The sequence below is a fragment of the Cololabis saira genome, chromosome 9, assembly GCF_033807715.1.
Source record: "Cololabis saira isolate AMF1-May2022 chromosome 9, fColSai1.1, whole genome shotgun sequence".
NCBI classification, from domain to species: domain Eukaryota; kingdom Metazoa; phylum Chordata; class Actinopteri; order Beloniformes; family Belonidae; genus Cololabis; species Cololabis saira.
In genome coordinates, this window is record NC_084595.1 from 30,855,563 (window position 1) to 30,882,451 (window position 26,889).

The 26,889-nt window shown below is 39.3% G+C and overlaps 2 protein-coding genes across 5 annotated transcripts in view; both read left to right on the top strand.

The window, feature by feature from the left end:
• Positions 1-5,709: 5,709 nt before the first annotated feature.
• Positions 5,710-6,987, top strand: LOC133451268 (C2 calcium-dependent domain-containing protein 4C). Its single transcript, XM_061730238.1, has one exon. The coding sequence runs from the start codon at positions 5,710-5,712 to the stop codon at positions 6,985-6,987; it is 1,278 nt and encodes a 425-aa protein (XP_061586222.1).
• Positions 6,988-11,049: 4,062 nt separating this feature from the next.
• vps13a (vacuolar protein sorting 13 homolog A) overlaps positions 11,050-26,889 on the top strand; it is a 44,627-nt gene continuing 28,787 nt past the window's right edge. For all 4 annotated transcript variants that reach the window (XM_061729241.1, XM_061729242.1, XM_061729243.1 and 1 more), the window contains exons 1-27: positions 11,050-11,186; positions 11,790-11,833; positions 11,933-11,975; positions 12,064-12,159; positions 12,364-12,465; positions 13,894-14,003; positions 14,273-14,332; positions 14,453-14,512; positions 15,827-15,907; positions 16,122-16,179; positions 18,641-18,768; positions 18,938-19,044; positions 19,126-19,297; positions 19,554-19,616; positions 20,436-20,568; positions 20,731-20,825; positions 20,948-21,090; positions 21,316-21,517; positions 21,607-21,721; positions 22,289-22,425; positions 22,553-22,685; positions 23,514-23,631; positions 24,776-24,920; positions 25,173-25,284; positions 25,806-25,978; positions 26,443-26,599; positions 26,769-26,848. In XM_061729241.1, coding sequence (XP_061585225.1) covers positions 11,087-11,186; positions 11,790-11,833; positions 11,933-11,975; positions 12,064-12,159; positions 12,364-12,465; positions 13,894-14,003; positions 14,273-14,332; positions 14,453-14,512; positions 15,827-15,907; positions 16,122-16,179; positions 18,641-18,768; positions 18,938-19,044; positions 19,126-19,297; positions 19,554-19,616; positions 20,436-20,568; positions 20,731-20,825; positions 20,948-21,090; positions 21,316-21,517; positions 21,607-21,721; positions 22,289-22,425; positions 22,553-22,685; positions 23,514-23,631; positions 24,776-24,920; positions 25,173-25,284; positions 25,806-25,978; positions 26,443-26,599; positions 26,769-26,848 — 2,967 coding nt within the window. In that variant the 5' untranslated portion in view covers positions 11,050-11,086. The remainder of the gene's footprint in view (positions 11,187-11,789; positions 11,834-11,932; positions 11,976-12,063; positions 12,160-12,363; positions 12,466-13,893; positions 14,004-14,272; positions 14,333-14,452; positions 14,513-15,826; positions 15,908-16,121; positions 16,180-18,640; positions 18,769-18,937; positions 19,045-19,125; positions 19,298-19,553; positions 19,617-20,435; positions 20,569-20,730; positions 20,826-20,947; positions 21,091-21,315; positions 21,518-21,606; positions 21,722-22,288; positions 22,426-22,552; positions 22,686-23,513; positions 23,632-24,775; positions 24,921-25,172; positions 25,285-25,805; positions 25,979-26,442; positions 26,600-26,768; positions 26,849-26,889) is intronic.

A 26,889-nucleotide genomic window follows, 5' to 3' on the forward strand; every position in this document is an offset into this window, starting at 1 on the left:
AACATGGATGGAGACTATGCCGCTAATTTTGTTAGGGGTGAAAGCTGCTCTTGGCGAAGAAGTTTTCTTTGATTTTGCAGGGCGGATCGTCAAGTCTGACCAAGCTCAGTCTGTCATGGACAGATTTCATTATGATGATTCACACAAAACAAACTCAAACACATGGATTAGAATTGCTATGAAGTTATATGCAGTAAGTAGGTTTATTACCACGGCAATGACTAGAAAAAACCCAAACAAACAATGAATCAGTTAATGTGGCAACCTTCACAGGACGGAGCTTGTCAAAAACATAACAAAGTGATAAGGTGTGTAAAAAATGCAGGAGAAAACAATAGTGATAGGGGCAACAACAACAAAAAAAGTAACATCATACACTTAAAATAAAATGCACGAGAAACGAAAGCTATGAAACTGGACACAAGGTATGTAGATAATCTGGCAAAACGCATGCTGACATCTGCAGGCAATATTAAACAACAGGTGGGGATGAACAAATACCACAAGTGATCTATGAAAGATAAGTACATGAAAACAGATTTTCAAGCTAAGGCGTTTCAGTGGAATAATCACAACAGCTCTTAAGGGAAGGTGTTTTTTAGACGCCTTCACAAAGTCTGTATACACCTAAAAAAATGTGACCAGTGATTGAAAGAAAGATCCCTGCTGCAAGATTATGAGTTTGAGTCCTTCTTGAGTCTGAGCTGTACAGTTTAGGCCATGTAAAATGAAGAAGAAATATTGGAAAAGATATTTAAAGCTTTGTGGTTGATTAGGTAACATAATAGTCTACAAACTGTATTAACAAAATGAAACTCAAAATCTAATGAACTAATATTTCAAAATTAAAAAGCTTCAGTAGAAAAAAGGTTTTAACACTTGGCTGCAGTCTGCTTCTCTCTAGTTAGTGTTAATTGCAGCTGTGGCAGCAGTTAAAGTCAAAATCCTTCTCTGACTCCTGATCATTTATCTCTCCATTACAGAGAGCACTCTGAGTTTTTATTGGTGTAATAAACTTGATCTTCACTACCACAAAAAGCCTCCTGACCCAAAGGTCCTTTTAAGGCCCTGAATTTAATGCATTCATCATCTTCATATTCTTCCTCTGTCTTTTACACACACACATGCACACATCTCATCATTTTAATTATAGTAAGTGAAAACAACGTCTCTGTGCATGTGCTGTGTGCGTTAAAAAGTTAATTGTGTGCTTTGTTTTGTGTTTTAAAGATTATTTACAATATATCCTACTAAAGTTTCAGTTTGTGGCAATACTTCATCTTGTCCACGTTTGCCCTCTTGTGGTTGAAGTGACTCACTGCAGAAGAAGCCCTCCAGCTGGGCAGCCTGACTTGGACTTACAGTTTTTCTCAGTCGCTTTGGTACATTTCTCAGATCAGAATTGAAATTCTCAAAACTACTTGTTCAATCTTCACATCATTGTGTCACTTGTGCACATCAAATAAGCAGTTTCTCATTTCTTTGAACAAGTTGCAAATGCATTTGTCATCCATGCAAATGATAATGTACAATTTTCTGCTGTTTCCTACATTATCAGTTGTTTATGTCATGTTGATCAAAATGTATTATCTCTGTCTCTGTTGAATAGTCTCACCCCCCACAACATTTAGGCATTAGTTCATCGCATAAGTCTTTACATGCAAAATGGTTGAACAAGTTGTCATAATATGTCAGCATATTTCTATACATTTCCATTAGACTTTGTTTCTAAATCTGGCCTGAAATAGTAAATTGTTCCCAGGTGAATCTTGACTTTCTGTAATGAAGGGAAATATGTCAAGCATTAGATCAACCAATGATCAACCAGTTTTCTGAAATAGCTCAAAGGTGCATCTCATGAACTATCAGCTGGCAAGTATACATATAGCCGGAGCACAACACAATGTTACAATGTCTGACAATGGTCTTTTTGCTCTGCAGTGCTGTCTTTTTCTTTTCTGTATCGCAAATACATGATCTGTCAACAAATTGTGGTACACACAATAAATATGAATGAAAATGAATAAAAAAACATGACGTACACAATGACACCAGCACTTGTGATTCTGATGCACTGACACGTTCATTGACACAGATATTACATTTTGAGAGATGAACTAAGGATTTTGAGCAAGAGACTGGCTTTTGCAGGTAATCCATGGTGTTTTGCTATTTGTACGAACTGTTTTGAGAAATGCACGTACTGTTTTGCAAATGTCGAGGATGATCTGAGAAATGTACCAAAGCGACTGAGAAAAACTGTAATTGTGCAATTCATCATATCACGTGATTTTCCAGCATTCCTCGATAAAAATCACGGTGGTTCTCTATTTACTTCCCTAGAAATATAATACAGCCCATTTCAGACTGTAGGTTCCTAGATCCTGCACCACATAAGAATTTGTAAGGCTATTCAAATGCAGCTATTTTTCATCCTGTCTTTCATCCCTAAGCGTGTCTTTGTGCAACTATTGATAAAATACATATATATTTATGACTTTCTCAGTGGTATGACAGACAAATCTGTTTTAAGGTCACTAAAAAAAATTTGGTTGTGCTCTCATCGATAACTTATGAAAATGTCACAAAATTGGATTCTCTCTCAGTTATGGCGTTAGACACGTTAGTTCTCTAAATTACCAGTAACTGTTTCTGTAATTTTTTTAAATAGTATTTTGATAAGAATTACTTCTTGATATTTTATTTGATTGTTAATGTGTGCATACTTAGTGTAGCTCCCTTCACAACATCACAGACACAGGTTGATTCCTTGCAACGGGCATTTATTGCACAGGCACGCCGTCTGCTGGTTTCATCTCAATCATGCCTCCATCCTGCAAGAATTTGGATTACACAGACTACAAAACATGTTTAAACATACTGCAAAACAATTAACAAACAAATGAAGCTTTAGCTGGGAAAAAAAAGTAAGTGATGAAATACCTCACTGGCTGCTTGTCGTGAAAGAGGTTTTACAGCTTGAAAATAAGCTAAACGTCAATTTGTTGCAATAGCCTTTTACATTTCTTCTGGGGCTTTCTTGAGACGTGATCCCGCAAGACTATGCCTGTGAAACCTTACAACTTAAAGGCAGAAATAAATCAACATCCATCCATCCATTTTCTATACCCGCGTTATCCATTGCAGGGTCACGGGGGTCTGCTGGAGCCTATTCCAACTAATAACAGCTAAGAGGCAGCGGTTCACCCTGGACAGGTCGCCAGTCTATCGCAGGGCCACATAAAGAGACAGACAACCAGACACACTCACACCTACGGGCAATTTAGAATCATCAAGTAACCTACTATGCATGTTTTTGGACTGTGGGAGGAAGCCAGAGTACCCGGAGAAAACCCATGCAAGTACAGGGAGAACATGCAAACCGAAAGACTCCCGTTGGGCCAGGGAGTCAAACCGGGAACCTTCTCGCTGTGAGGCAACAGTGCTAACCACCAAGCCACCGTGCTGCCAAATCAACATACAAACAATAGGAAATTATAGTTATCTTTTGATCAGCTCAGTGTTAAACCGGGCCCTTGTAAACATGTGCTTACTAGTATATTTAGTATCTCAGTTCAAAAAAGTATTTTAAAATAAATGTCAATCGAAATGTAATTATTTGAAAATCTCATTAACCCATATTACACATAATAGAACAATTGTTGAAAGTGAGACCTTCTAACATTTCATGAAAATATTTGCTCATTTTTAGTTTTATGGCAGCAACACATCTCAAAATGTTGGAAGAGGTATTCAGATTTTGTCATTTTGGTTGTGCATACGTAAATGTGAGAAAATGGATTAATGCAAAACATAAAAGATAAATATAAAAATAATAAAAATAAATAAATATAAACAGTTATACTCCTACAGGCCAGTCCAGACGAGTGCTGCCAGGGTCAGTGTCTGTGGGGTGGTGTATTGGCTTGTATTTAGGGAGGGGGCACAGAGTTTTAATAAACCTGACAGCCTGTGGATTGAAACTGTTTAGTTTCCTGTTGGTCCTGCAGCTGATGCTCCTCTATATTCTCCTGGATGGTAAAAGGAGAAGGTTTTATGGGATAGGTGATGGGGGTCCATAATGATGACAGAGGCTCTGTGAATGTAGCGCCGCTCGTATAGTTTCTTCAAAGAGGGGAGGGGAGCGCCTACAAACCTGCTGCCCATCTTCACTCCTCTGCTCAGCTGTTTCCTCTCCTCGACCTTGCAGGATCAGAACCAGGAGGTGAAGGAGAAGGTTATAGTTATCTATATAGGCTATCTATAGTGACTCTATAGAACGTGGTAAGGTAAGTCCAGTTGTCCTTAGCTTCTGAACGGAGTGGAGGCACTGCTGTGCCTTTTTGAGGACAGCAGTAAAAGTGGTGGTCAGGGTACTTCACACACCACTGACTGTGTACGGCAGTCCCAGCAATGTGAAGAGGGGTGTGTTGTTGTTTAAACCTCCTGTAGTGTATTACAACCTCTTTGGTCTTATCCACATTGAGAAAGAGATTGTGGGACCCGCGCCATACTGTCAGTTGTTGTACCTCAGGTCTGTACGCAGCCTCCTCACCATCCTTTAAGAGGCCCACTACAGTGGTGTCATCCACAGAACATGGTGGCAACAAAAGGCTGGAAAAGTAAAGAAACACCTGTATTAACGTCTTGCAACTGTGAAATGATATGATATATCAGATTTCATTATCATTATTATCATTATCATTATTGCTATTATAGTTAAATGATCATAATGAATCAGCATTATTGTATCTTTTTTGCAATACTTTTTGTTTGACCTGATAAGAATACACACTGACTCAACGCTGTCTACTGGACTTCAGGTCAGTTGTGTGTCTGATCTCTGTCTGGTTTAAAGGTCACCAGGTTTTTGAGGTGGCGGGGGCTGTCTGTGAGCTCAGGATGCCTTTGCTTGAATTGCCTTTAAACTAAATGTCACCTCTCTCAAAAAGTACATGATATCTATGCCAACACACATGTCTTGTGTGTCATCTAAATGTCAACACAACAACTGAACTACACCCTGAGGAAGGCGAAAACCGACACGCGTTGGTGTTTTTTACTATGTAACCCAGTCCAATAAAGGTTTTTTAATTTTTTCAAGCCACCAGAGTGCCTGCATTTTTTCCTTTTGAGACAACAACTGAACTGTCGTTATATGTAGTGTGGGGATCACAAATCTTCCAGTCTTGGCTCATCTCTTAGGAAATAGAAGGGTTTTGGTGGATTATTAAATTTGTCATTTTTTATAGTTTAACATTTTCCAGGGGTTTGTATATTGTATAAAGGACATCTGAGTATTGATGTGAAACAAAAATCCACTGGCATCCCAATTAAACACACTTCATTGCACCTGATATGATTTTCCACCCACCCAATTTCCAAGGTGCACTGAGATGTCCAATACACAGTGACTGTTACGTGCATCCTTGCGTATGCTTATTTACTGAATATTTCCTGATCCATGTGTGGGTGGCAGACTGATGACGTGGAGCCTCACTGTAACCTTTAAAAACTGTCATTGAAACATGCGTCACACAGATGCAGAACCCTCTTTAGAGAGAAGACCCCAACACAACGTCAAAGGTGAGAGAAAAACATTTATTCACTTTTTTTCACAACAAAGTTTTTTTTGCATGATTTTACTCAGATGACACTTTTATTTTTGTTGCAGGGTATATTGGATTGTCAAATTATTCTAAAATAACAATGTGGGTCTTTGGGAAGATTAGAGACAGTGTGGAGAATATTCCTCTTGAACTAAATCGTTACATGGGAAAGAACGAAGCAGTTATCTCTCCACCCTCTACGACCAGCATCTCTCATAATCTGCACAGCAACATCATTACTCCAGATAACATCCCAGAGTTCTGCCTGCCGCCACAGCTTTGTAAGAGAAGTCCACTCCCAGAGGCTGAAAAGACCCCAGCGAGTCTGCACTTTCAGAATCCAATACAAAACAAAGGCCCTTCTTCAAACATTGCACAAACGAAGATAAGGGATGTGAAGAAGAAGAAGAAAAAGCAGGATAATGCTTTAGAGCCTTGGAAGACCGCAAAGAAACATTTGCCTTTCACTGCAGAAGTTTATGGCCTGTCTGGGATATATGAGAGCCCCAATACCCGAAGGAAAGAATCTTTGTTCCACTCAAAATCGTCTGTTTACTTGTTTGAAAGAAGCGTTCCTTCTGCAGCGCCCAGCCTGAGAAAGGAGACGAATCCATCCAAGAAAATTTTATCTGGGTTTCTCCCTCTGTTTTCATGTAAAAGCCTGTCTGAAGCAGGAAGCATGGAAGGTGAAACACCTTCCTCCAGTGATTCCTCTCCCCTCTGTTCCCCTTACACTGCCAAGTCCTCAAACTTTATCCCAACAAGAACTGGCTGTCTCAAGGAAACAGTATCCTGTCCTTCACTGATTGACACAAAAGGGAAGAGAGGGAGGAGGGAGAAGGTCGGTTTAAGTTTAAAAACTTTTCCCTGTACCCCCCCGAGCTTTGAAAAGAAGTCACACACCTTATCCCCCCCTATTCTCTATCCACTGGATGTTCTGCAGTGCCAGGAGAGACTCCAGCGTGAACACGTCCTTCCTTTGCAGGGCCGCGGCAAAGTCCGTCTCTCTGCTGAGCACACTGCGTTCTCCAACAGCCCTTCCTCGACCCTTTCCACAATCAGGGTGCGTGTGGTGTCTGTGGAAGGACTGTGGGATCACACTGATCATCTCAGCCTGAACTGTGCAGTAAATTTGTGTCTGACACCGGGTAAGCAGCAGCAGCAGGAGAGCGCCACCATCAGGAATTGCCGCAACCCCGTGTTCAATGAAGACTTCTTCTTCACAGAGCTGAGTCACGAGGATCTGCTGGAACTGCACCTCCGGTTGAAAGTGTTGGATAAACCTGCAGCCGGAACGCTGTGGAGAGGGACAGTGATTGGTGTGGTTAACAAGCCACTTTCTCAGTTACTCCCTGTTAACAAATGGGTGGAAGAGTAGCACTTTTTGTATATTATTTCAACTTAATGATATGTCACAACTGAATGTAGTAAAATTTGGATTTATTGAGGTAATTATTACATTAAAAAAAGTAAATGGTTGAAAAGGGCCCCATGACGAGGGCTGCGTGTAGTGTTGTAGGATTTAGTCTTCATGTGGACAACAACATGAACCTATAATAAGTAAAAAGAGATAAACACACTTTCAACCTGTTTATTATTTTAATGCATACATTTAATATTCACTGTTCAGAATTCTGTGGTGTCTGTGCTGTAATACTGCCACTGTACTGTAATAGAAGTTCATTGAAGCATCATTTGCTGTTTTTAATTGCTAACTGACAACTATAGACAAAGTTATTATGGACCCTAAACTCTATTTAACCCATTAACCGGTTAAAAATGTTAACATAACAATACTATCATGTCATATATTTATTTACAAGTTTTTAGAAAACATTATTTCAAAAATACATATGAGATATTATCAAGCACAGTACACTCCCATCTTCAGAACAGAAATCTGAATATTGAATAAATCAAGGTTAACTTTACATAGAACCATTAAATAAAAAGACAGTTTGTTTCACCTGTCATATTGTTCATAAATTCTGTAAATGTTCTGTTTTTTCCAACAAAAAAGGTTCAGAGTCTGTGAATATAGCAGGCTCTTTTGCCATCAGAGTTAGCAGAACAAATCTATCTATCTAGTATACTCCCTATTGGACCTTGGTTCATGTGCAACGGGTCAAAACAACCACAATTCGTCATCTATGCCATTGCCAGAAATCTTGTTATCACAGGAAAACAGAGGAAATAAAATAGAATAGAATAGAATAGAAAGCCTTTATTATCATTGTACATGTACAGTGGAATTAGGCAGCAGCTCCGTCAAAGTGCACACATGCAAAGACTATGTAAGCAAGGAAGCATAAATGTATATATATATATACACACACACTATAAACAAGAGTGAATGGGAGGATAAAAAATGTACATGGATGGGTGGGGGGATATTGCACTTAAATGAATGGAAGAATAATATTGCCCTTGAAAGGATGGGAGTATTGCACATAGATAGTAGAATATTGGGACATTGTGGATAGAAGGTAGAAAAATAGAAAAATATTGCACAGAAAATTTGAGGTAGCTTATAGGTTGAGAAAGTTCACAGCTTTGGGGAAGAAGCTGTCCCTGAATCTTTTTGTACGGGTTCGTAAGGACCTGAAGCGCCTCCCAGAGGGCAACAGGTCAAAAAGGTGGAAACCGGGGTGGGTGTTGTACTTTAAAATGTTCCTTGCCCTGTTGAGGCAGCGGGAGCTGTAGATGTCAGACAGGGAGGGCAGAGGGCAGCCGATGATCTTCCGTGTTGTGTTTGCCACCCTCTGCAGCCACACAAAAATGTATGTATGTATGTATGTATGTATGTCCCTTTAGGGTTTCTATACTATACTCTATACCTTTCTATGTGAGGATACACATTTCTCTATTTTTTTTAGTTGTCGTGTGTATGGAAACGTAGAATTGCCACCATCTTTGAAAGAAAATTAAAGCCATCACGTTATAATGTGAAATGTTAATGTTCTAATAATATATTTTTTACATTTGTAGAAATATCTTATCACGTTATTACAATATATCCTTCATGTTTGAATAATATATCATTAGGTTATTACAATATACATATTTATCTTGTTACAAAAAAAATTACTTTCTTACAAAACGTAATTTTGTAAAATTTAATGTAATAATGTGATCATATGTTGTACAAATTTGAAAAGGTTTTGCGTTATGACTTGATAAACATGTATACTGTAATAACCTGATATAATATTGTTCAAACATGAAAAATAATATTGTAATTATGTGATAAGATATTGTACAAACTTGAAAAAGATATTGTTCGTGATAATTGTTTTTCCCTTTTACTTAGGTGCGCTTCCTTACATGTGAGCATATTAACTAATGAAACACAGATATTCTAGTGAGGATTTTACTTTTCAAGACATCAGTAAGATGATGAAAGTGATATTTGGTAATTAGCCATTGTATGTTATTGTGCAAAGTAGGCCATGTTATTCCTAAATAATCTATTAAATCAGTTTCATGGCAACATTAATGTAAATTGCTAACGTAGGTTATGTACCTGAATTGCAGCTATATAAGCATGGAGAATTGAGGGTTGTTCAGATGGCATGGTTTTGTGTTTAGGTTTCCAAAAGATCGATGGAGGAAGCAGGTGGGTGGCAGCACTCAGGAGGAGAGACTTTGTGCCACAGGACTGTTCAGTCATCTGCAGCTCTCGTTTCACATCAAAGGACTTTGACAGGACTGGACAGTCAACTTGTTTAATGGAAGGACTGATACCATCAATATTACATTTTCCTGACCATCCTTGTAAAGTTAATGTCATGACAATTCATAATTCATAATATTTTTCGTATTATTTAGTGGGCACTGCATTTTGGGCAGTGACACAACACAGTGCCCACTAAATGATAATAAAACACATTATTAAAAATGGTTCCTTTTGAATTAACCCTCATATAAACACTTAAAATGTAGTTAATTATTGTCACCTTCCTGATGTTAAAATGCACAATTCTACTAACAGAGAAGACTTTTTTTAAAACAACATCACATGAATGAGTTATCTTGAAATACCAGTATATTATATAATCTTTAATATTCCACAATCTGCAAATGCAGAGTAACAGCTTTAGAAACAAGATGTGCAAAGTTTTGTTGTTGCAGGGATATTAGTAGATCAGGTTTTCTAATTAGGTTTGATAAATGACAGTAGTAGTAGTAGTAGTAAGTTTTCAATGGTTTGAATTTTCTATCAAAAGGGTAGAGGGTTTCTTTTTGAGGTTATTTTACTACATTTTTAATTGAGGCATTCCTTTTATTTGTGAGTGTGTGTGTTCTGTTTTATTTATTTGTTGTTTGTTTTTTAACTCATTATGTTATTAATTAAATGTTTGCTCTAACACTAATCTTTATCTATTAATTATATGTTATATACAGTTTATTTTATATTATTCATCAGTTTTTTTCATATTACTATCAGCAGCATCCATATCATTTATCTGAGTATTATAGCAAAAACTCAGTGTGCATGTGGGTGTGTGTCTAAGTAAGTGAAATGTGATATTGATTGCATCATAAATGTGTCTGACATTTATAAAAAAAACAAGGCTTGAAAATCAGTTGAAATATTAAGTGATTCCTGATGGTTTTACAGTAATCATCGACAGATCTCTGCCTCTGTTGACTAGTGCGGTAGATCGACGCTGGCTTCTCCCGGCCCAAGATGGCGGCTGCGCTGACGCATGGGTCCAATGGACGGCATTGGATTTAACGTCGATTTAACTCCTCCGCGTTAAATCGACGCAGAGCAGAGAGTACTATAATTGTAGTCTGGTTACATTATAGTATATATTTCAATATTATAAAATGTCACAGTGTAAAATGTATTACAGTAAGACTTAATAATAATAATAATGTACAGCAATGACAACTGTAGGTTACTGCATGTTTTAATTGGGCAAACGGATGCATAATAATAATAGTACATGCAGACTAAAATTAGACTATGATGATCAGCTGTGTTCTCTTTCTCAAACGTGTGCCCCCCCCCCCGCCCCCCCCCACTTATCATATTGTATGCATTTTAATAGAAATACGTTTGTGCAATAATTACACAAATGACTCCCATCAGGATATATTAATAATTCACCTTAAGTTAGCAGAGGAAAGACAGTTTCAAATCCTTTTGTGTAGCCTATATTTATATAGGAATATACCCACATATGAAAAGCAGCATAGAAGTAATGCATAAAGAATTAACATTACGGCATGATATGCAATATCAACAGTTTATTTAAAACACATTCAAATTGTCATTTACTTTTACAGATTTGAGGCATTTGTTCTTTTTCTACTCCTCTACTTGGGCTTGCTGAAGCGTGCACTGCTGCGTACAGTCAAACCACGCCCACATGACTGAAACACCTGTAGTAAAGGGACTCCCCTGTAGGGGGCGCCAGTGAGTTCACTAGATGTAAACATGGTGACACACAGATGAAAGCTACGTCAAAATGGTCTTCGAAAGCCTGGTGGTCGATGTCCTCAACCGCTTTTTAGGGGACTACGTTGTCAACCTTGACTGCTCGCAGCTAAAGCTTGGCATATGGGGAGGTAAGTGAACTTGTTTGCTTTTCTGCGCTCCCTTCGCCAAAGCTGCCGAGCTACATGCTAACGAACGTTAGCCAGCAGGCGTGTGAGCAGAACAGTGTCAGCTGTCAGTGTCACTTCAGCCCGACACACATCTAGTTCTGAAGTACACTGTGAGCAGACGAATGCATCACAATACTTATCTGTATGAAGACACCTTTTTTCTGACTGCTAAAGCTTTAATGAGTTACCTTACTTCTGCAACTCTGTTTGATATAAGTTTATGAGAAGCCACCAGTTCAGGGTCACACCCTTTTAACAGCCAGGTTATAACTCGCTGGTTTGTTTCTAAGAAAATCCTTTCATACTTTCTGCCAAGAAGTCCACAATGCCAGAAACCAGTTGGGCAAATGGGAAGTTTAGAAAAGAGCCTTCTAGTAGAAACGAAGTGAATCTTTCTTAATACCAGTAACAGTTGTAATCAATATATTAGTGGTTGTGACTTTTTAAATGTGCAACATCATTCAACAGCACCAACAAGGCTTATCATAAGGTAAACAAGATAAAGATATCTGTGAAAATGTATGTAGTTTGTATGTAATTAAACAAGGATTCTTGCCATTACAGGTGATGCTGTTCTTACGAATCTTGAAATAAAGGAAAATGCCTTGGTAAGTTGAATTTACACAGGGCTCAACCAATATTGATGAATACAATTCTGATGTTGAAGATTTGTGTTATAACTCATCTGGACTGTTCCTTTGTTGCAGAGTCAACTTGACATTCCTTTTAAAGTGAAAGCAGGGCACATAGGTACGGTTGTAAGTTATAAGTCAGTTTCAAACTGTGATAAAAAGGCAGCGATAAACAGTTTATTACTTTGTGTTTTTAATGTTAATAGGACGGCTTGAGCTGAAGATACCATGGAAGAACCTCTACACACAATCAGTGGAGGCAACGCTGGATGGTGTCTATCTGCTTATCGTTCCCACAGCAAGTAAGTGTAACATTGGTGTCCACCACAATATTTAAAACAGGTCTTAAGACATCATATCATAATTTAGCATTTCAAAGTGCTTCAAAAACACCAAGATTAGCTGAACAATATTAACCTGCCTGTCAATAACAATATCAGGATACTTATTTTATGTTACTAAGATCCTCAGTATATTTTTATAACTTCTTCTTTTTTTGCTTTCAGGTATAAAATACGATGCAGAAAAGGAGGAGAAGCAACTACAGGAAGCTCGTCAGAGGGAGTTACACCGGATAGAGGAGACAAAGCAGAAGGCGGCTGAGCAAGGTCAGACTTAAGTTTCTACTTGGCTGTCTATTTGTATCGACATGTGAATCCAGAAAATATGCATTTTTGTGTGACAAAGTTTCTAATGGGTTTGAGGGAAATTCTGAGCTTTAAATGAAAACGGGCAGCAGCATTTTGTTGTAGAAAGGCAGATGAGACTACAAAGTGTAAACTGTGGAGTGGGTTTTCATATTTCTATCACACACACATACCGATGGCTGCGTCAACAACACTGTAGGATTTAGTTGGTCACTCACACAAAGCTAGACAATGACTGGAAAAGCCAGGGATCCTACTACCAATATGTTTATTATTCATACCTCCTTTTCTTTCTTTGCAATTTGATAGAATAAGTGCTGTATGGGATTTTTGAAGGCCTTAAAAAAATGAAGGAAAGTGGAAAAACCATTAAAATTTGTATTTTCTTTTCTTAAAAAAAAAAGAAACAAAAAATATGTCAACTTGTAGTAAGACACTTTTTTGTATTTTACAATAAGTGAGGAGCAATTTTAACAGTTGAATTCATTTGATAATCCTTCCTGGCTGCAGCATTGATAAGAATTGGTATTACAAACCATGTTAAACATATCGTTACAGTTTATTCCTGGTATAGACTGAACCAATCTCTGCTTTCACAGAAGAAAGATAATGGTCATGTCATGATAGAATTGTGGCGATATCTTCTGTCATATCCCCAAATGGGCAGCCTCATGCTTTAACAGTGTATGTTTTTTATTTGGCAATGACCGTCTCGGAGCATGAAATGGCATTTGAATTAATGTGATTTACCTGAAGCAAGCATGATGGCTTAGTGGTTAGCACTGTTGCCTCACAGCAAGAACACACCAGCTTCCTCCCATAGTCCAAAAACATGGTTGTTTATGCAGCCCTGCCAGGTGACCCGTACAGGGTGTACCCCTTAACTTCTAATGAGCTGGGTTAGGCTTCTGCAGATCCTTGTGACCCTGAATGGGATTGAGTAGATTTAGAAGATGAATGGATACCTCAAACTCCTTTGTAAAACTCCCATCTAACCCAGATTTTCTTCCTGTACCTCTTCTTTTAAAAAAGTATTTTCAGGCACACATAAATTAAGTGCAGTTCATTTTCTTGGTTTGCTGTTTGTTTACTGTCCAACAGAAGATGATTTTCTACAACTGCACCTCCAGGTCTTGTCATTGTACAGTCTACGCAGACCATTCTTCACATTGCTTAAAATTAAGCAAATTGCAAGTTGTATAGTGTGAGACGTAATAATTCTATACAGCTGCAGAAACTGTGCAGTGCTTTTCAGTCCTCGTTGTTTGTTGTGAAAATTATAATGTTGCTCCTGGAAAGTCCCTCAGTTCCTCAACTTGGTTTCAAGATGCAGGAGATTAAAACTTAATAAGTTTGGCTCTTCAATAAATATTTGTTTGTGTTTGACAGAAAACCCTACGCTAGAGAAGCAGGATACGTTTATGGAAAAGCTTGTCACACAGGTCATCAAAAACTTGCAGGTCAAGATCTCTAACATTCATATTCGCTATGAAGATGATGTGAGTATTTAAGCCGATTTATCATACGTTGCATGTTCAAAGTTGTTTCTATAACTTGTGTAATCGATTACACAGTTTCATTTTTAAAGAATATAATATACAAACAAAAAAAACAAGTGGGTTACAGATTTATATTTCACCTTGATGATAACAGTGGATCATACAGAATAGATAAAGTAAATTAGTTTATTGTGCATCACTTACTGTATGTTACAATGAACTTGCCTCCTAAGTTTAGCTCAATTTATACATTTGTTTGTTTTCTGCAGGTCACTAATCCCAACTGCCCTTTGTCATTTGGAGTGTCACTGAAAAACCTCAGTCTTCAGGTCATGATTTTTTTTTTAAATATACATTTATCATGTCCTATGTCACTATACTAATACTCTGGATTTAATTATATAGGCATGAATAAACACGGAGTCCTCACTGCTTGTTTGTTTTTACAGACAGCTGATGAGAACTGGAGACCGAGTCTTTTGGATGAGAATTCCAGGCTTTTCTTCAAGGTAAACACTTCAATTATTTTCTTATTTTGCCAGCAACACAAATTAATTGACAAATTAAACCATACAGTTTGCATCTTTGAAAATTTTTGGGCCCTGATCCAAACTAGTATATATCCTGTTCCCCCCGACGGACCTGGTACCGGGTCCAGCAGCTGTATGAACCAGTTCATGTGTGAAAAAACGTATTCAAGTGCTGTCAGGGTATTTTCTTTCAACTGTTTCTCAAGAAAGAAGCCCTAAAGCCAATATGTCAAAACTCCAAGTACGTTTTTTCAGGAAAGTATTTGATTTATAAAAACTTAAAAATACATATGCAACAAATGATTGGGCCACCAACATGAGCAACACTCGCAACAGAACGCAAGATCAATTTTCTCCACCCCAACGTAGTGGGTATCATATGAAACTAGAAAAGCTACACTTCCAGATGATACCGAACATAATCTTTTCTGGGCCGACCACTTCATGCCAATCTCAAAACAAACAGAAAGCCAAAATTCACATTTCGCAGCCAGCACATCAGATTGCCTGTTCATCACAGACTACGTCAGCAAATCCCAAAGTTATTCCCACCAAAAGCAGTATATTTTATTTCCTTACTGTTTCGTTGTCATTTTCAGTCTATCCACACCATTCTTTGACCAAAATGAACGGCTTAATCCTTCATAGTAGTGAAACTGCTTCATCCGCCGTCATTTCATATCCTGCCGATCATGGCGATTTTGTTGACTTCTCGTGGCTTTGGGGAATTTACGTAAACTTTGTTGACATTTAACATGTAGCGAGCTTTCAAACCTAATATTACACTTGAACGAGACTTCATCCATCAGGCCTCTACCATTGAGCGTCAACTCTGGAGCGCGGCAGCCATCTTGGATCAGTGACGCACAGTTGCACAGCCCATAGAGCGACACCCACAGGGAAACCCGCACAGAGCGCAGTGATTTCTGGATTGGAATTTTACATTTAGTAAATCATGTATCATCAAAGTATTTTAAAGCCATTTTAAGAAAAATTAGACGGATAAAGATTTCATTTTTTTCTTTGGTTTATCACAATTTATTCAGGCATGTGAACACTCACAATTTTTCTGACACTGGAAATGTATGCTGTGAGGTCTTAGCTATCCATTGAGACCAAGATTGTGCATATTGTCCTTATAACTGTGGAGATATTTTTGATTTAATTTGGATAGGCCTGTTTAGTTGAAATTCACCTCCAAAATCCCTAGGGGTTAACAGGATATTTGAGTGTTTCAGTGTCCCAGCATCCACTTTTATGGCCCTAATCGCTTTGTGCTTTGCTTGTTTTCAGTTGGTTCAACTTGACAACTTGTTTGCCTACTGGAATGTCAACTCAGTACTCTTCTCCAATTACACTGCAGATGAGGCCTTGGTGAGTCACTAAATTATTTGTGTATTGTACATTATGTCCATCTGCTTGGATTTAGCCCAGTCTTATTATGACTGATCTATGTTCTTTTATTAAGGAACAATATTGAAGGGTTTATTTGTAAACATTGTGATATATTTATTAAATACAGTATTAAACGAAAAACAGTTGAAAAGTAAAATGTAAATAAATGTCCTGTTGATCTCCTTTTTCATAGCAATCTCTTCAGAGAAGCATGATAATCCATGACTCTCAATCTGTCACCCATGACTTTAGTGAGTATCTGTTTTTCCTTAATGTCATTTTATGCTCCAACCAGGTCTTAAAAAAACAGCTAAATTCATGACAAGAATGAGCAGTATTCTGCAAGTATTAGGTTAATTTCTAGTTTGTATGATAACGTAATGGTACTACAGCACCTGGACAGAAGAATGCGGATCACACAGCTTAAATCACTATCTCTGTTTAATGGATTTTTAGTACAGTGGTTCAAAAAAGTATTTAGTCAGCCACCAATTGTGCAAGTTCTCCCACTTAAAAAGATGAGAGAGGCCTGTAATTTTCATCTTAGGTACACTTCAACTATGAGAGACAGAATGGGGGGAAAGAATCCAGGAAATCACATTGTAGAATGTTTACTGAATTAATTGGTAAATTCCTCGGTAAAATAAGTATTTGGTCACCTACAAACAAGCAAGATTTCTGGCTTTCACAGACCTGTAACTTCTTCTTTAAAGGAGCTTGAGGCTCCTTTTAAGAAATGAGACTCTCTAGCGCCACCCTTCGCCACGACGGCCGTTGGGGGTACTGCAGCCAACAGCGAAGCCGGCACGGGAGAACGGGGAGAACGCACATGCAGCGTCATGTGACGTCACATCCGCAGCCCAGCGCGGGAAATTCGGGACCGAATTGCAGCACATTTTGCAGCACACAGCCTGTTCAAGGCAAAGGAGAGATACACTAGAGGGCTCATTTTTTGGGGTTTGGAACGCTTCATCTGACATTATTACTAGAAAACTTAAAATGTATACGAATTTTTTTCATAAATCCTGCCACAATCCGGCCTCAAGCTCCTTTAAGAGGCTCCTCTGTCATCCACTCGTTACCTGTATTAATGGCACCTCTATGGCTGTAGCAGGGCTAGTGCTACGGGGGCCGACCGACAGGACAGAGGACACAGGGTTTATTCGTTTATTCACTCCTTCACTGCAGACACACATACACCAGCACCTTCACAGGGAGACCTCTTGCTGCTGTGCAGCCACGCCTTATGAAGGTAGGCAGGGTGGAGTGGTTGATGAATCACCTGAGTGGCTGCACCTCCACCCTGCCACAATGGCCAAGACCAAAGACCTGTCAAAGGACGTGAGAAACAGAATTGTAGGCCTGCACCAGGCTGGGAAGACTGAATCTGCAATAGGTAAACAGCTTGGTGTGAAGAAATCAACTGTGGGAGCAATTATTAGAAAATGGAAGACATACAAGACCACTGATAATCTCCCTCAATCTGGGGCTCCACGCAAGATCTCACCCCGTGGGTAAAAATGATCACAAGAACGGTGAGTAAAGATCCCAGAACCACACGGGGGACCTAGTGAATGACCTGCAGAGAGCTGGGACCAAAGTAACAAAGGTTCCATCAGTAAAACACTACGCCGCCAGGGACTCAGATCCTGCAGAGCCAGAGGTGTCTCCCTGCTTAAGCCAGTACAAGTCCAGACCCGTCTGAAGTTTGCTAGAGAGCATTTGGATGATGCATAAGAGGATTGGGATAATGTTATATGAAACCAAAATAGAACTTTTTGGTAGAAACACAACTTGTCGTGTTTGGAGGAGAAAGAAAGCTGAGTTGCATCCAAAGAACACCAAACCTACTGTGAATTATGGGGGTGGAAACATCATGCTTTGGGGATGTTTTTCTGCAAAGGGACCAGGACGACTGATCCATGTAAGGGAAAGAATGAATGGGGCCATGTATCGTGATATTTTGATTGAAAACCTCCTTCCATCAGCAAGGCCATTGAAGATGAAACGTGGCTGGGTCTTTCAGCATGACAATGATCCTAAACACACCGCCCGGTCAACGAAGGAGTGGCTTCGTAAGAAACATTTCAAGGTCCTGGAGTGGCCTAGCCAGTCTCCAGATCTCAACCCCATAGAAAATCTTTGGAGGGATTTGAAAGTCCGTGTTGCCCAGCGACAGCCCCAAAACATCACTGCTCTAGAGGAGATCTGCATGGAGGAACGGGCCAAAATACCAGCAACAGTGTGTGAAAACCTTGTGAATACTTACAGAAAACGTTTGATCTCTGTCATTGCCAACAAAGGGTATATAACGAAGTATTGAGATTAACTTTTGTTATTGACCAAAACGTATTTCCACTATAATTTGCAAATACATTCTTTAAAAATCAGACGATGTGTTTTTCTGGATTTATTTTTATTTTTTTTCTTAATTTTGTCATTTCTCATAGTTGAGATATACATGTGATGAAAATTACAGGCCTCTCTCATCTTTTCAAGTGGGAGAACTTGCACAACTGGTGTCTGACTAAATACTATTTTGTCCCACTGTATATCCTGAACACCTTTTTTTTTTTTCCCACTTGTAGTCTCTAGTGCATATGGTTCTGTCTTGTTAATGTAATTAAAAAAAAAAAAGTATATTGGATAAAAATATGTTTAAAATGACAAAACATGGCAGAAATAAGTAAAACTCTTGATCCTGGTCCCCAGTTTTTCGTCCAATCTCAGCGGATGCAAAACTACGGATGAATCCCAGGTCAGATGTGGATTTCTCCTCTCCTAAGGTGGACCTGATGGTCAATCTCAGTGAGGTGGCCATTGAACTAAACAGACCTCAGGTGCGTGTGCGCGTGTACGTGTGTCCTATCTCTGCAAAAGTCTGAATGAAAGAAAGCTTTTTTGGAAATGCAAAGATAAACAAAGAAATTTAACATGAACAGTGTGAGATAATATCTGAACCACATTACTCTCTGCTCCCGAGTAATTGCTGACTTCCTGTCTCTTTAGTACATTAGCATCTTGGAGCTGCTGGGCTCAGTGGATATGATGTCACGAAACCTGCCGTACAGGAAGTACAGACCCGTGGTCCATGTTCACCGCAATGCTTTCATATGGTCAGGAAACAACTTAAGTGTTGTATTGCTGCATGTGTTGCATTGAAATTGGTTATGTGCTTATATGTTCTGGGATTTCAGGTGGAAGTACGTGATCACGGGCATCCTGGAGGTGGATGTGAAGCCACAGCTCCACATGTGGTCATGGCAACACATTCACTCGCACCGTCAGATGTGCAGGTGTTACAGAGAGTTGTACAAGACGAAGATCACCAGCAAGAAGCCCAGTGAGGATCTTCTAAAGCAGCTGGAGGTGGGATTGGGCTGAACTGGACTCAAGACAAAGTTTAAAGGGAGGTGTAAAGGAGGATAAACAGAAAGTATACTGGGAGATTCGTAAAACTGACTTTATCAAAATAAAAATGTCAGAAGTACCTGAATAAAGTTTCCTTTTTGTCACTGACAAGACATATTTCTTGATTGCCAGTTTTTTTTGGAAATGAGCAGTAAAACAATATTAATAATAACAAAATAAGCTCTTATTAATTTTCTTGTGTGTTTACTTTCAGGAAAAAGAGAAGGCCTTGGATATTTTCAACATCACCCTGGCCAGACAGCAGGCTGAGGTGGAGGTAAGCTTTCCTGCTTAAGGTGCGGGTATGGTTCTGCATCACACACACGCAGAGCACACGGCGCACCCGTGAGGCCGTCACGAATCGTTCAGAGTTCTCCGTCTCTCCATTTGGTCGCGGTGCAGTACCCCCCGCGGCCACTAGTTAGCGATCTTTTTCTGAATGGTTTATCCGACTTTTTCCGGTCACAGTAAATCAAAGAAATAAGGACAACTATTGTGCAAAAAACAAAAACAAAAAAAATCCCATATAAACGAAGAAAAAAGCCCTGGAAGTTCACTACTGATTCAAACCGGAAACCGGAAATGCTTCGCTTTCAAACGAACCAATCACAGCCCTCTCTGTCTGCGTGTGGTCTGCGTCTCCTCGACGCGTAGTTACAATTTTCGGGAGGTGCACGTCACTGACGGCGCATGTGACGGCGTGTCCTCTGCGTGTACAAAAACCACACGCCGTAGACACGGCGTCGTTTTGACGCAGAAGCATAATTCAGGCTTTAGTAGTTACCTTGTTCAACTTGTATCTCACACATGAATTGAAATAAACTGTAAAGGTTGCGGCACATTTTAGACACTGTATTTAGTCCAGGTTTTACAACTCTTACATGTCAAAAGTTAAACTACATGTTCAAAATAAAAGATGATGTGGATTCAAAGAATAAGTTAAACACAGAACAATGCTGTGACATAGACTGTAAGTTCGCTTGTTCTGTACAGAGTTACTAAAATGAAGGATCATGATATTTCTGAATTTGTAATGTTTTTTTATTTATTTACAAATTGAAAAATATCAGCTTTTGATGTTCTGTTGCTCCCCCAGGCAAGCAAGGCTGGGCTGCGTATTTATCGTCCAGGGATGAAGATGGAGGAAGAGGAGTCTCAGGGTTGGTTAAGCTGGATGTGGAACTGGGGAGGAGAAACGGATACAGAAACAAAAGAGGCCAAATCTGGAGGTAAAACATGGATGTAAGATTGAGTTTAACAAAGAGAACATATTGATTTCTTTTTTTTTGTAGAGGCACGGAATCAAATGTCTGTAGTATATTTTTGTAGAAATTAGAGTTGTGTTAGCTCATGCCAGTGCTTTGTGACTCATGTTTTTCTCTGTGTCTCAGGCTTTGATGAGCTGTTAACCTCCACTGAGAAGTCCAAACTCTACACTGCCATTGGATACAGTGAAACTGCTGCTAATCCCAATTTGCCAAAAAATGTGAGTCACTCATGGACCTTCTCTTTAACGCTGTGTGTCTCTTCAAGTTGCATGTACAGATACATTAATTTTTTTCAAGATATAAATACAATGTCACAAATCATTTTGTTGTTTTTTTTTAGTTTGAGGATATGAAGATCAATTTCCACATGGAGAGACTTTCGGTATCCATCAAAGACAAAAAGGACATAAATGAGATAATCAAGATAACTGTTGGAGAGCTCAAGTCTACGCTCACACAGAGACCTGGAGCACAAGCTATCAAGTTTGTCAAAATCCTTTGTTTTTAGTGCGGCTTCTTCTTTGTTAGTGTTGTTGCTGTATGTTTATTTTGCAAATGCAAAATTCACTTAATTTCATACATATGAAAATCAGACAATGACTAAAATGTTGCTTCTTTTTTTCTCATTTACCAACATTGGTCTCAGTAATACTGGTATTCCATCCCTGTAAGATCTTGGCACTGATATTCAGTATCTCTTTCTGTCAGACTCACAGCCCAGCTCAGTTTGTTCGAAGTCAGCGGTCTGGCCAGTAATAGGCCTGCACCAACTGTCCTTTCATCGAGGAAGGCAGCCACAGGAGCAGGGACCCCGTTGCTTTGCATCCTGTTTGAGACCAATCCATTGGATGAAAGTGCTAACCAGCGGCTACATGTTGAGTCCCAACCCCTGGAGATCATCTACGATGCTGTGAGTGGTGTGTGGTTGTGTGCATGTTTGAGTTTAGATAACTTGAAAAGGCAACATATCTTTTTTTTTTGGTCTGTATTTCTCTGTAGTTAACAGTGAACGGCATGTCAGCGTTCTTCATGCCTCCTGACGACCTGCAGCTGGATGAACTCACCAATGCAACCCTGATGAAACTGGAGCAGTTTAAAGATCGCACTGCCACTGGTGAGTTGTACATGTTTTTACACAGATCTACTGTAAGGAAGGATCTTTAGTATCGTGAGCCTGATCTGAACTGTCTTATCATTGTTTACATACTTACACACATGCAATATGTCTCAGCCATTTAGATAATCAGACTGTGGCATTCCTGTTTACTCTGATGAAACTGATTGTTTCCTCAGATCTTTGCTGACGTTTCAGGACAAACTCATTTTCCTGGTGTGCATTTAGCAGTTAAAATCTTTATAAGTCTGTAAGGGGTCAGAGTTGACCGGATCAGACAAGAAATTGATACATTACTTAGTGAGTGAAATGTATTGCATTCAACTAAATACGACCAGAATGTAAACTAAGGTTTTGAATAAATCTGTGATCATTATCTGCGAGTCCTTACTGAATGAGATCAGATCAGATTAGACAAAGTTAAACTGCCAATTCTCACTTTATTTTCTTCACCGAGATGAAAAAAGGTCATACACAAGTCTCATAAGTTAATTTGCTGTATTTTCCTGGAAATATATAACTTTTTAAAGGTGTGAGCCACAACGTAATGACATTTTCTTTCTTCAGGTTTAATGTATGTGATCGAAACACAGAAAGTTCTGGACCTGAGGGTGAACTTAATGGCATCCTACGTCATCATTCCACAGAGTGGCTTCTACAATGGGAACCAGAACATCTTGCTGTTAGATCTTGGTCATTTCAAGGTTAGAAAATGTCAAAGTACAAAGACGATAGTGACCCACACATCTTCAACCGGGCTGATTTTCACTAGTTGTATTCTACAGGTTGTTTAGACATTTCACTCCCAGGCTTTTCATGTTGACTTTTCAGATGTCCAGTCAAAGTAAGAAGCACCTCCCACAGCTCTCGGCATGTTCCAGCAACATTGAAGACATCATGTCAAGAGCTTATGATAACTTTGATGTACAGCTTAGCAGCCTGCAGTTTCTTTACAGCAAACCAGGTAACACACAATCCAGAAATATAAACATGACCTGAAGTATGACATGTTATTTTAGTTTGTTCAAGCCACTGTTATGAAATCACTGAACTCAAACTGATATTGGAAAGAAATGGTTTATTCTAAAATCTTTCAGTTTGGCATTAAAGGAGCCGTCTGTAAGAAATGTCCAAAACTGGTACTGCAGTCACTTTCAAAATATTGTTGAGCGGCGTGTACCCTCCCCCTCCTCCCCCCGACCAGAGGTTGCCAGGTAGGCTGCAGAATGCAGCAGGAACGTAGGCTGCCATGGCTGCGATAATTAGAGCCGAGCTGGCAACCTGGATGCCGAAACAATACTGACTTGGTGATTGGGAGATAGGTGGAGGGTGGAGCTTCAGAAACAATACTGACTTGGTGATTGGGAGATAGGTGGAGGGTGGAACTTCAGAAACAATACTGACTTGGTGATTGGGAGATAGGTGGAGGGTGGAGCTTCAGGCCAAAACAAAAAATGACAACATAAACATCAGTTGAGGGCTGCAACTCCTCTTTTTAAACTGGAATATCCTGGCTTGAGTGCTGTTGTCAGTGACATAAGTATTTGAAATGAACATGATTTTTAAATGTCTGTTGACATATCGGGGTCATTTTATGATTCGTTTTATTATTGCTCTTACATACAGCTCCTTTAAGAAGGTAGAAATCAAGGCTTCAAGGTAGAAATTTTTACTTGATTTCCTGATGGTTTATTCACCAAGAAGATAATGCGCCGCATCAATAATTTCAGTTTTTGCCTGTGTGTATCAGTGTGGAGTCAACAGAAGTATAAAACAGTTTCATTACCCACAGATGGTGACTGGAAAAAAGCCCGTAAGGAAAAAAGATCACCACTTCACATCCTGGAGCCTGTGGATTTGAAAGTGGTTTTCAGCAGGGCAATGGTGGTCAAAGACTCTCGTATGGCAAAGTAAGTATGCGGCTTGTTCAAAATGTGTGGCCCTACAGCAGGCAGCAGTAGATATTGGGTTCAGTGCAGTCAGTTCTGTTAAGGCTTATTCATGCTCCCCTTAGTACGTAAATAGGCACGCACATTTCAAGCGTTGTCAAATGTCGCGCCCTCATGCTTCCAGTAATCTTTTACATTAGTCAGTTCATCCACAGTGCTTTGTTGTGTGCACGTACAAATTTGTCTTTGTCTTTCGCCATCTGTGGACTCACTCCCAAATCACGAGCAATCTCCTCCCAGTTATTATTATTATTATTTAATAGCTGCTTGTTCCTTTTCCCAGGCGACGTGATGTCGTAGATATGGCTGCAGTTGCGGACACGCTCACACAGCCTCTCTTCCCGCAAAGCTCCAGCAATGTCTAGGGTTGTAGTTGTTGTCTTCTTCTTCCTCCTCCTGCTTTTCCTATTCTTCTTCTCTGGTTTGTTTCTTTTGCTGGTCACATGTTAGCTATACTGCTCAACACTGCCCCCACGGTTTCCAATGGTATTGCTCAGTTTGCCACATCAAGCGATGGATCCACAAGGGCCATGAAAACAGACCAAATTATGCTTGGAAACGATGGTTGAGATAAACGAAAGGGTCCATCCGTCTGCGTCTCCTTCTTTTGCGTCGAGCAAGAATGAGCCTTTACAGATAAACGGCATAACAATAAACAAAGCAGCAAGATTGTTAGTCATCTTCATCTCTTCAGAGTCAGACAAGTGCCACACTGATGGCACAAGTGCTGCAATGATTAGTTGACGTCGCCAAAAATACGATTCCGATACACTAGGTCCCAAGTCGATACGATTTCCGTTACGATTCGATATTGATATTCTAATTACAATACTGTACCAATTTTGCTTTGGCAATGGAAGGGATTCTCAAAAAAACTAAGGGTTGGTAGAGGGAGCAATGTCCAGGACTGACTTAGGTAGGAGCACTGGGTGATAAAATCGGGATTAAAAAAAAAAAAAAAAATAAATAAATAAATGGATACTTGGATTTATGCATCGATAATCGTTCCTACACATGTATATCGATATTTTGAACCCCCCCCCTCATACTGATATATTTGTCACAGGAAATACTCACACTTGTGTATTCTTTCACTGTTTTTTAGGTATAAGATGTCTGGAGAACTTCCTCTGTTGTCCCTCAAAATTTCTGATAGCAAACTTCGAAGTGTCTTGGAGCTGGTAGATAGTATCCCACTGCCCGAGAGCAGGCCAGCTCCACAAAACGCTGCTACATCCCTAAATCCAAAGGTGAGAACTACACGTCTTGCAAATGACTTTCCATATATTTTTTGAGAATCTGTGGATTCAACTGGTGGGAACAATAAAAATGACTTACGGGGAAAATTAATAAAGAAAAATAAGATTATTCTACATTTTCCTCTAATGTTTAATAGGGTCTCTTTTATACTGCCATACTATACTTGATCTACTTGACTGTTGTATTGTAAACATTTCTGTGTTACTACTACTTGTGTGATTCAAACTTTGATGTTTCCTCAGTCAAAGCAGACGTTCACCCCTCAGCTCACTCCCAGAAAACCGCTGAGCTTAGTTGACCAGCGGTCATCTCTCATTTTTGAGTCATGTGAGACCATCAGCATCACCTCATTGGGTGAGACACATTTGGACATACTAGACATAAACGGCCTATTTTGCTCTGGATTGTTTCTTCTGCCTCACATCTTCTTTATGTTGCTTTATAAGGAATGTCTCAAGTGGTGTATCAGCATATTTGTAATACTCATTTAGAAACTGAATGTCAAAGGTTGATGGAAAAAAAAAAGGGTTTAGAAAAACAAATCCTCAATGTTGCAGTTTTTTGCAACTGGTGCACATAAGAAACTGAAAATCAATTCTAACAAGTCATACATTTTACTCATGACTGATCACACAAACTTCCTTTTTCTTTTCTTTCATATGTTTACACTGGCCAGTCTACGCCCTGCATCTTTTTAAAAGTTTCTATTTCACCTTACTGCCTCCTGCTGACAGTGACAGTGTCCTATAATTACTGCAAATTTACCTGATGTACATTTTCAATGAAATGGTTCTTTTAAAAAGTTGTTTGAAATTAGTGTGACAATTGAATGGAAACACAACCTCAGTGTACTTTTGTTCTTTAAAATTTTGCAGGTTCAGAGGAAGATTTATTCTTCGATGCTCCCAGCTCTCCCATTGGAGACGACTCCTTTTTCCCTGACAACCCTATGCCACTGCGCTATGCAGATGCGAGCAAGAGAAAAAGTCTCTTAAAAGAAGAGCAGAAGAACATGACAGACTTCATCTTGACATTTGAGATCAGTGAGGTACAGAAAGGCCTTTTTTTTCTCACAGATTTTTGTGGCCCTTGCAACCTGCAACCTATTTTGAAAGTAATCAGATAGGAAATGGGTAGAGAGGGGAGGAAGACATGCAGCAAAGAGCAATAGGCTGGGACCCGAACCCGCACCACATGCACGAGGGGCAGTAGCCTGTGTATATGGTTCGCCCCCTCAACAATTTTAGTGGTTACAATTTTAATTAGTATTGCTGCTTGATCATTTCATGGTTTTTATTTTAGTTGAAATGTTTCAGGTGCTCAAATCTTGGATGTCACATTGGTTCAGTTTTGGAAATTGTACTTATTATGATCAATCTTAGTGTGGGTCCTATTTCTTGTCAAACTAAACTTTATCTCTTGTACAATTTATAAAAAAAATAAAATTGTATTACCCTTCTTCAAACTGATATTTTCTTTCGCCATTCTTTTTATTTTTTATCCCCCCACCAGTTTTCTGTTCAGTTGTGCCGCATGTCTGGGAGTCAGGAGGTTACAGTGCTCCATCTGGACATAGAGCACTTGGGCACCGAGCTGAAGTTGCGCACATTTGACATGACATCTAACACCTACCTGCGAGAGATCTGCCTGAAGTGTCCTGAATACATGGGTGAGTAGACGCCAACAGGTTGCTTTTTTTTATTTATTTTTTTAACTTTCCAGATGATTCAGTTTGTTCCTTATAACAAAAACTTGTGCACTTCTGCACAAGTTCTGCAGTTTTGTTAGTATAGTCCTAGTTTCACTGTTTGTCTCACTTTGTTTCCACCCCGTTGCAGATTCTGAAGACAATCCAGTTCAGCTGATCACCACTCTAGACAACTCTGAAGTCGATCTGCTCACCCTGGAATATGTCAAAGTACTTGTGCTTCCTTAGATGGAAATTGACTTATTTCTCAT

Bases quoted from the DNA above. Each gene is read 5' to 3' on its own strand.
- LOC133451268 (XM_061730238.1), top strand. From the start codon at position 5,710: ATGTGGGTCTTTGGGAAGATTAGAGACAGTGTGGAGAATATTCCTCTT.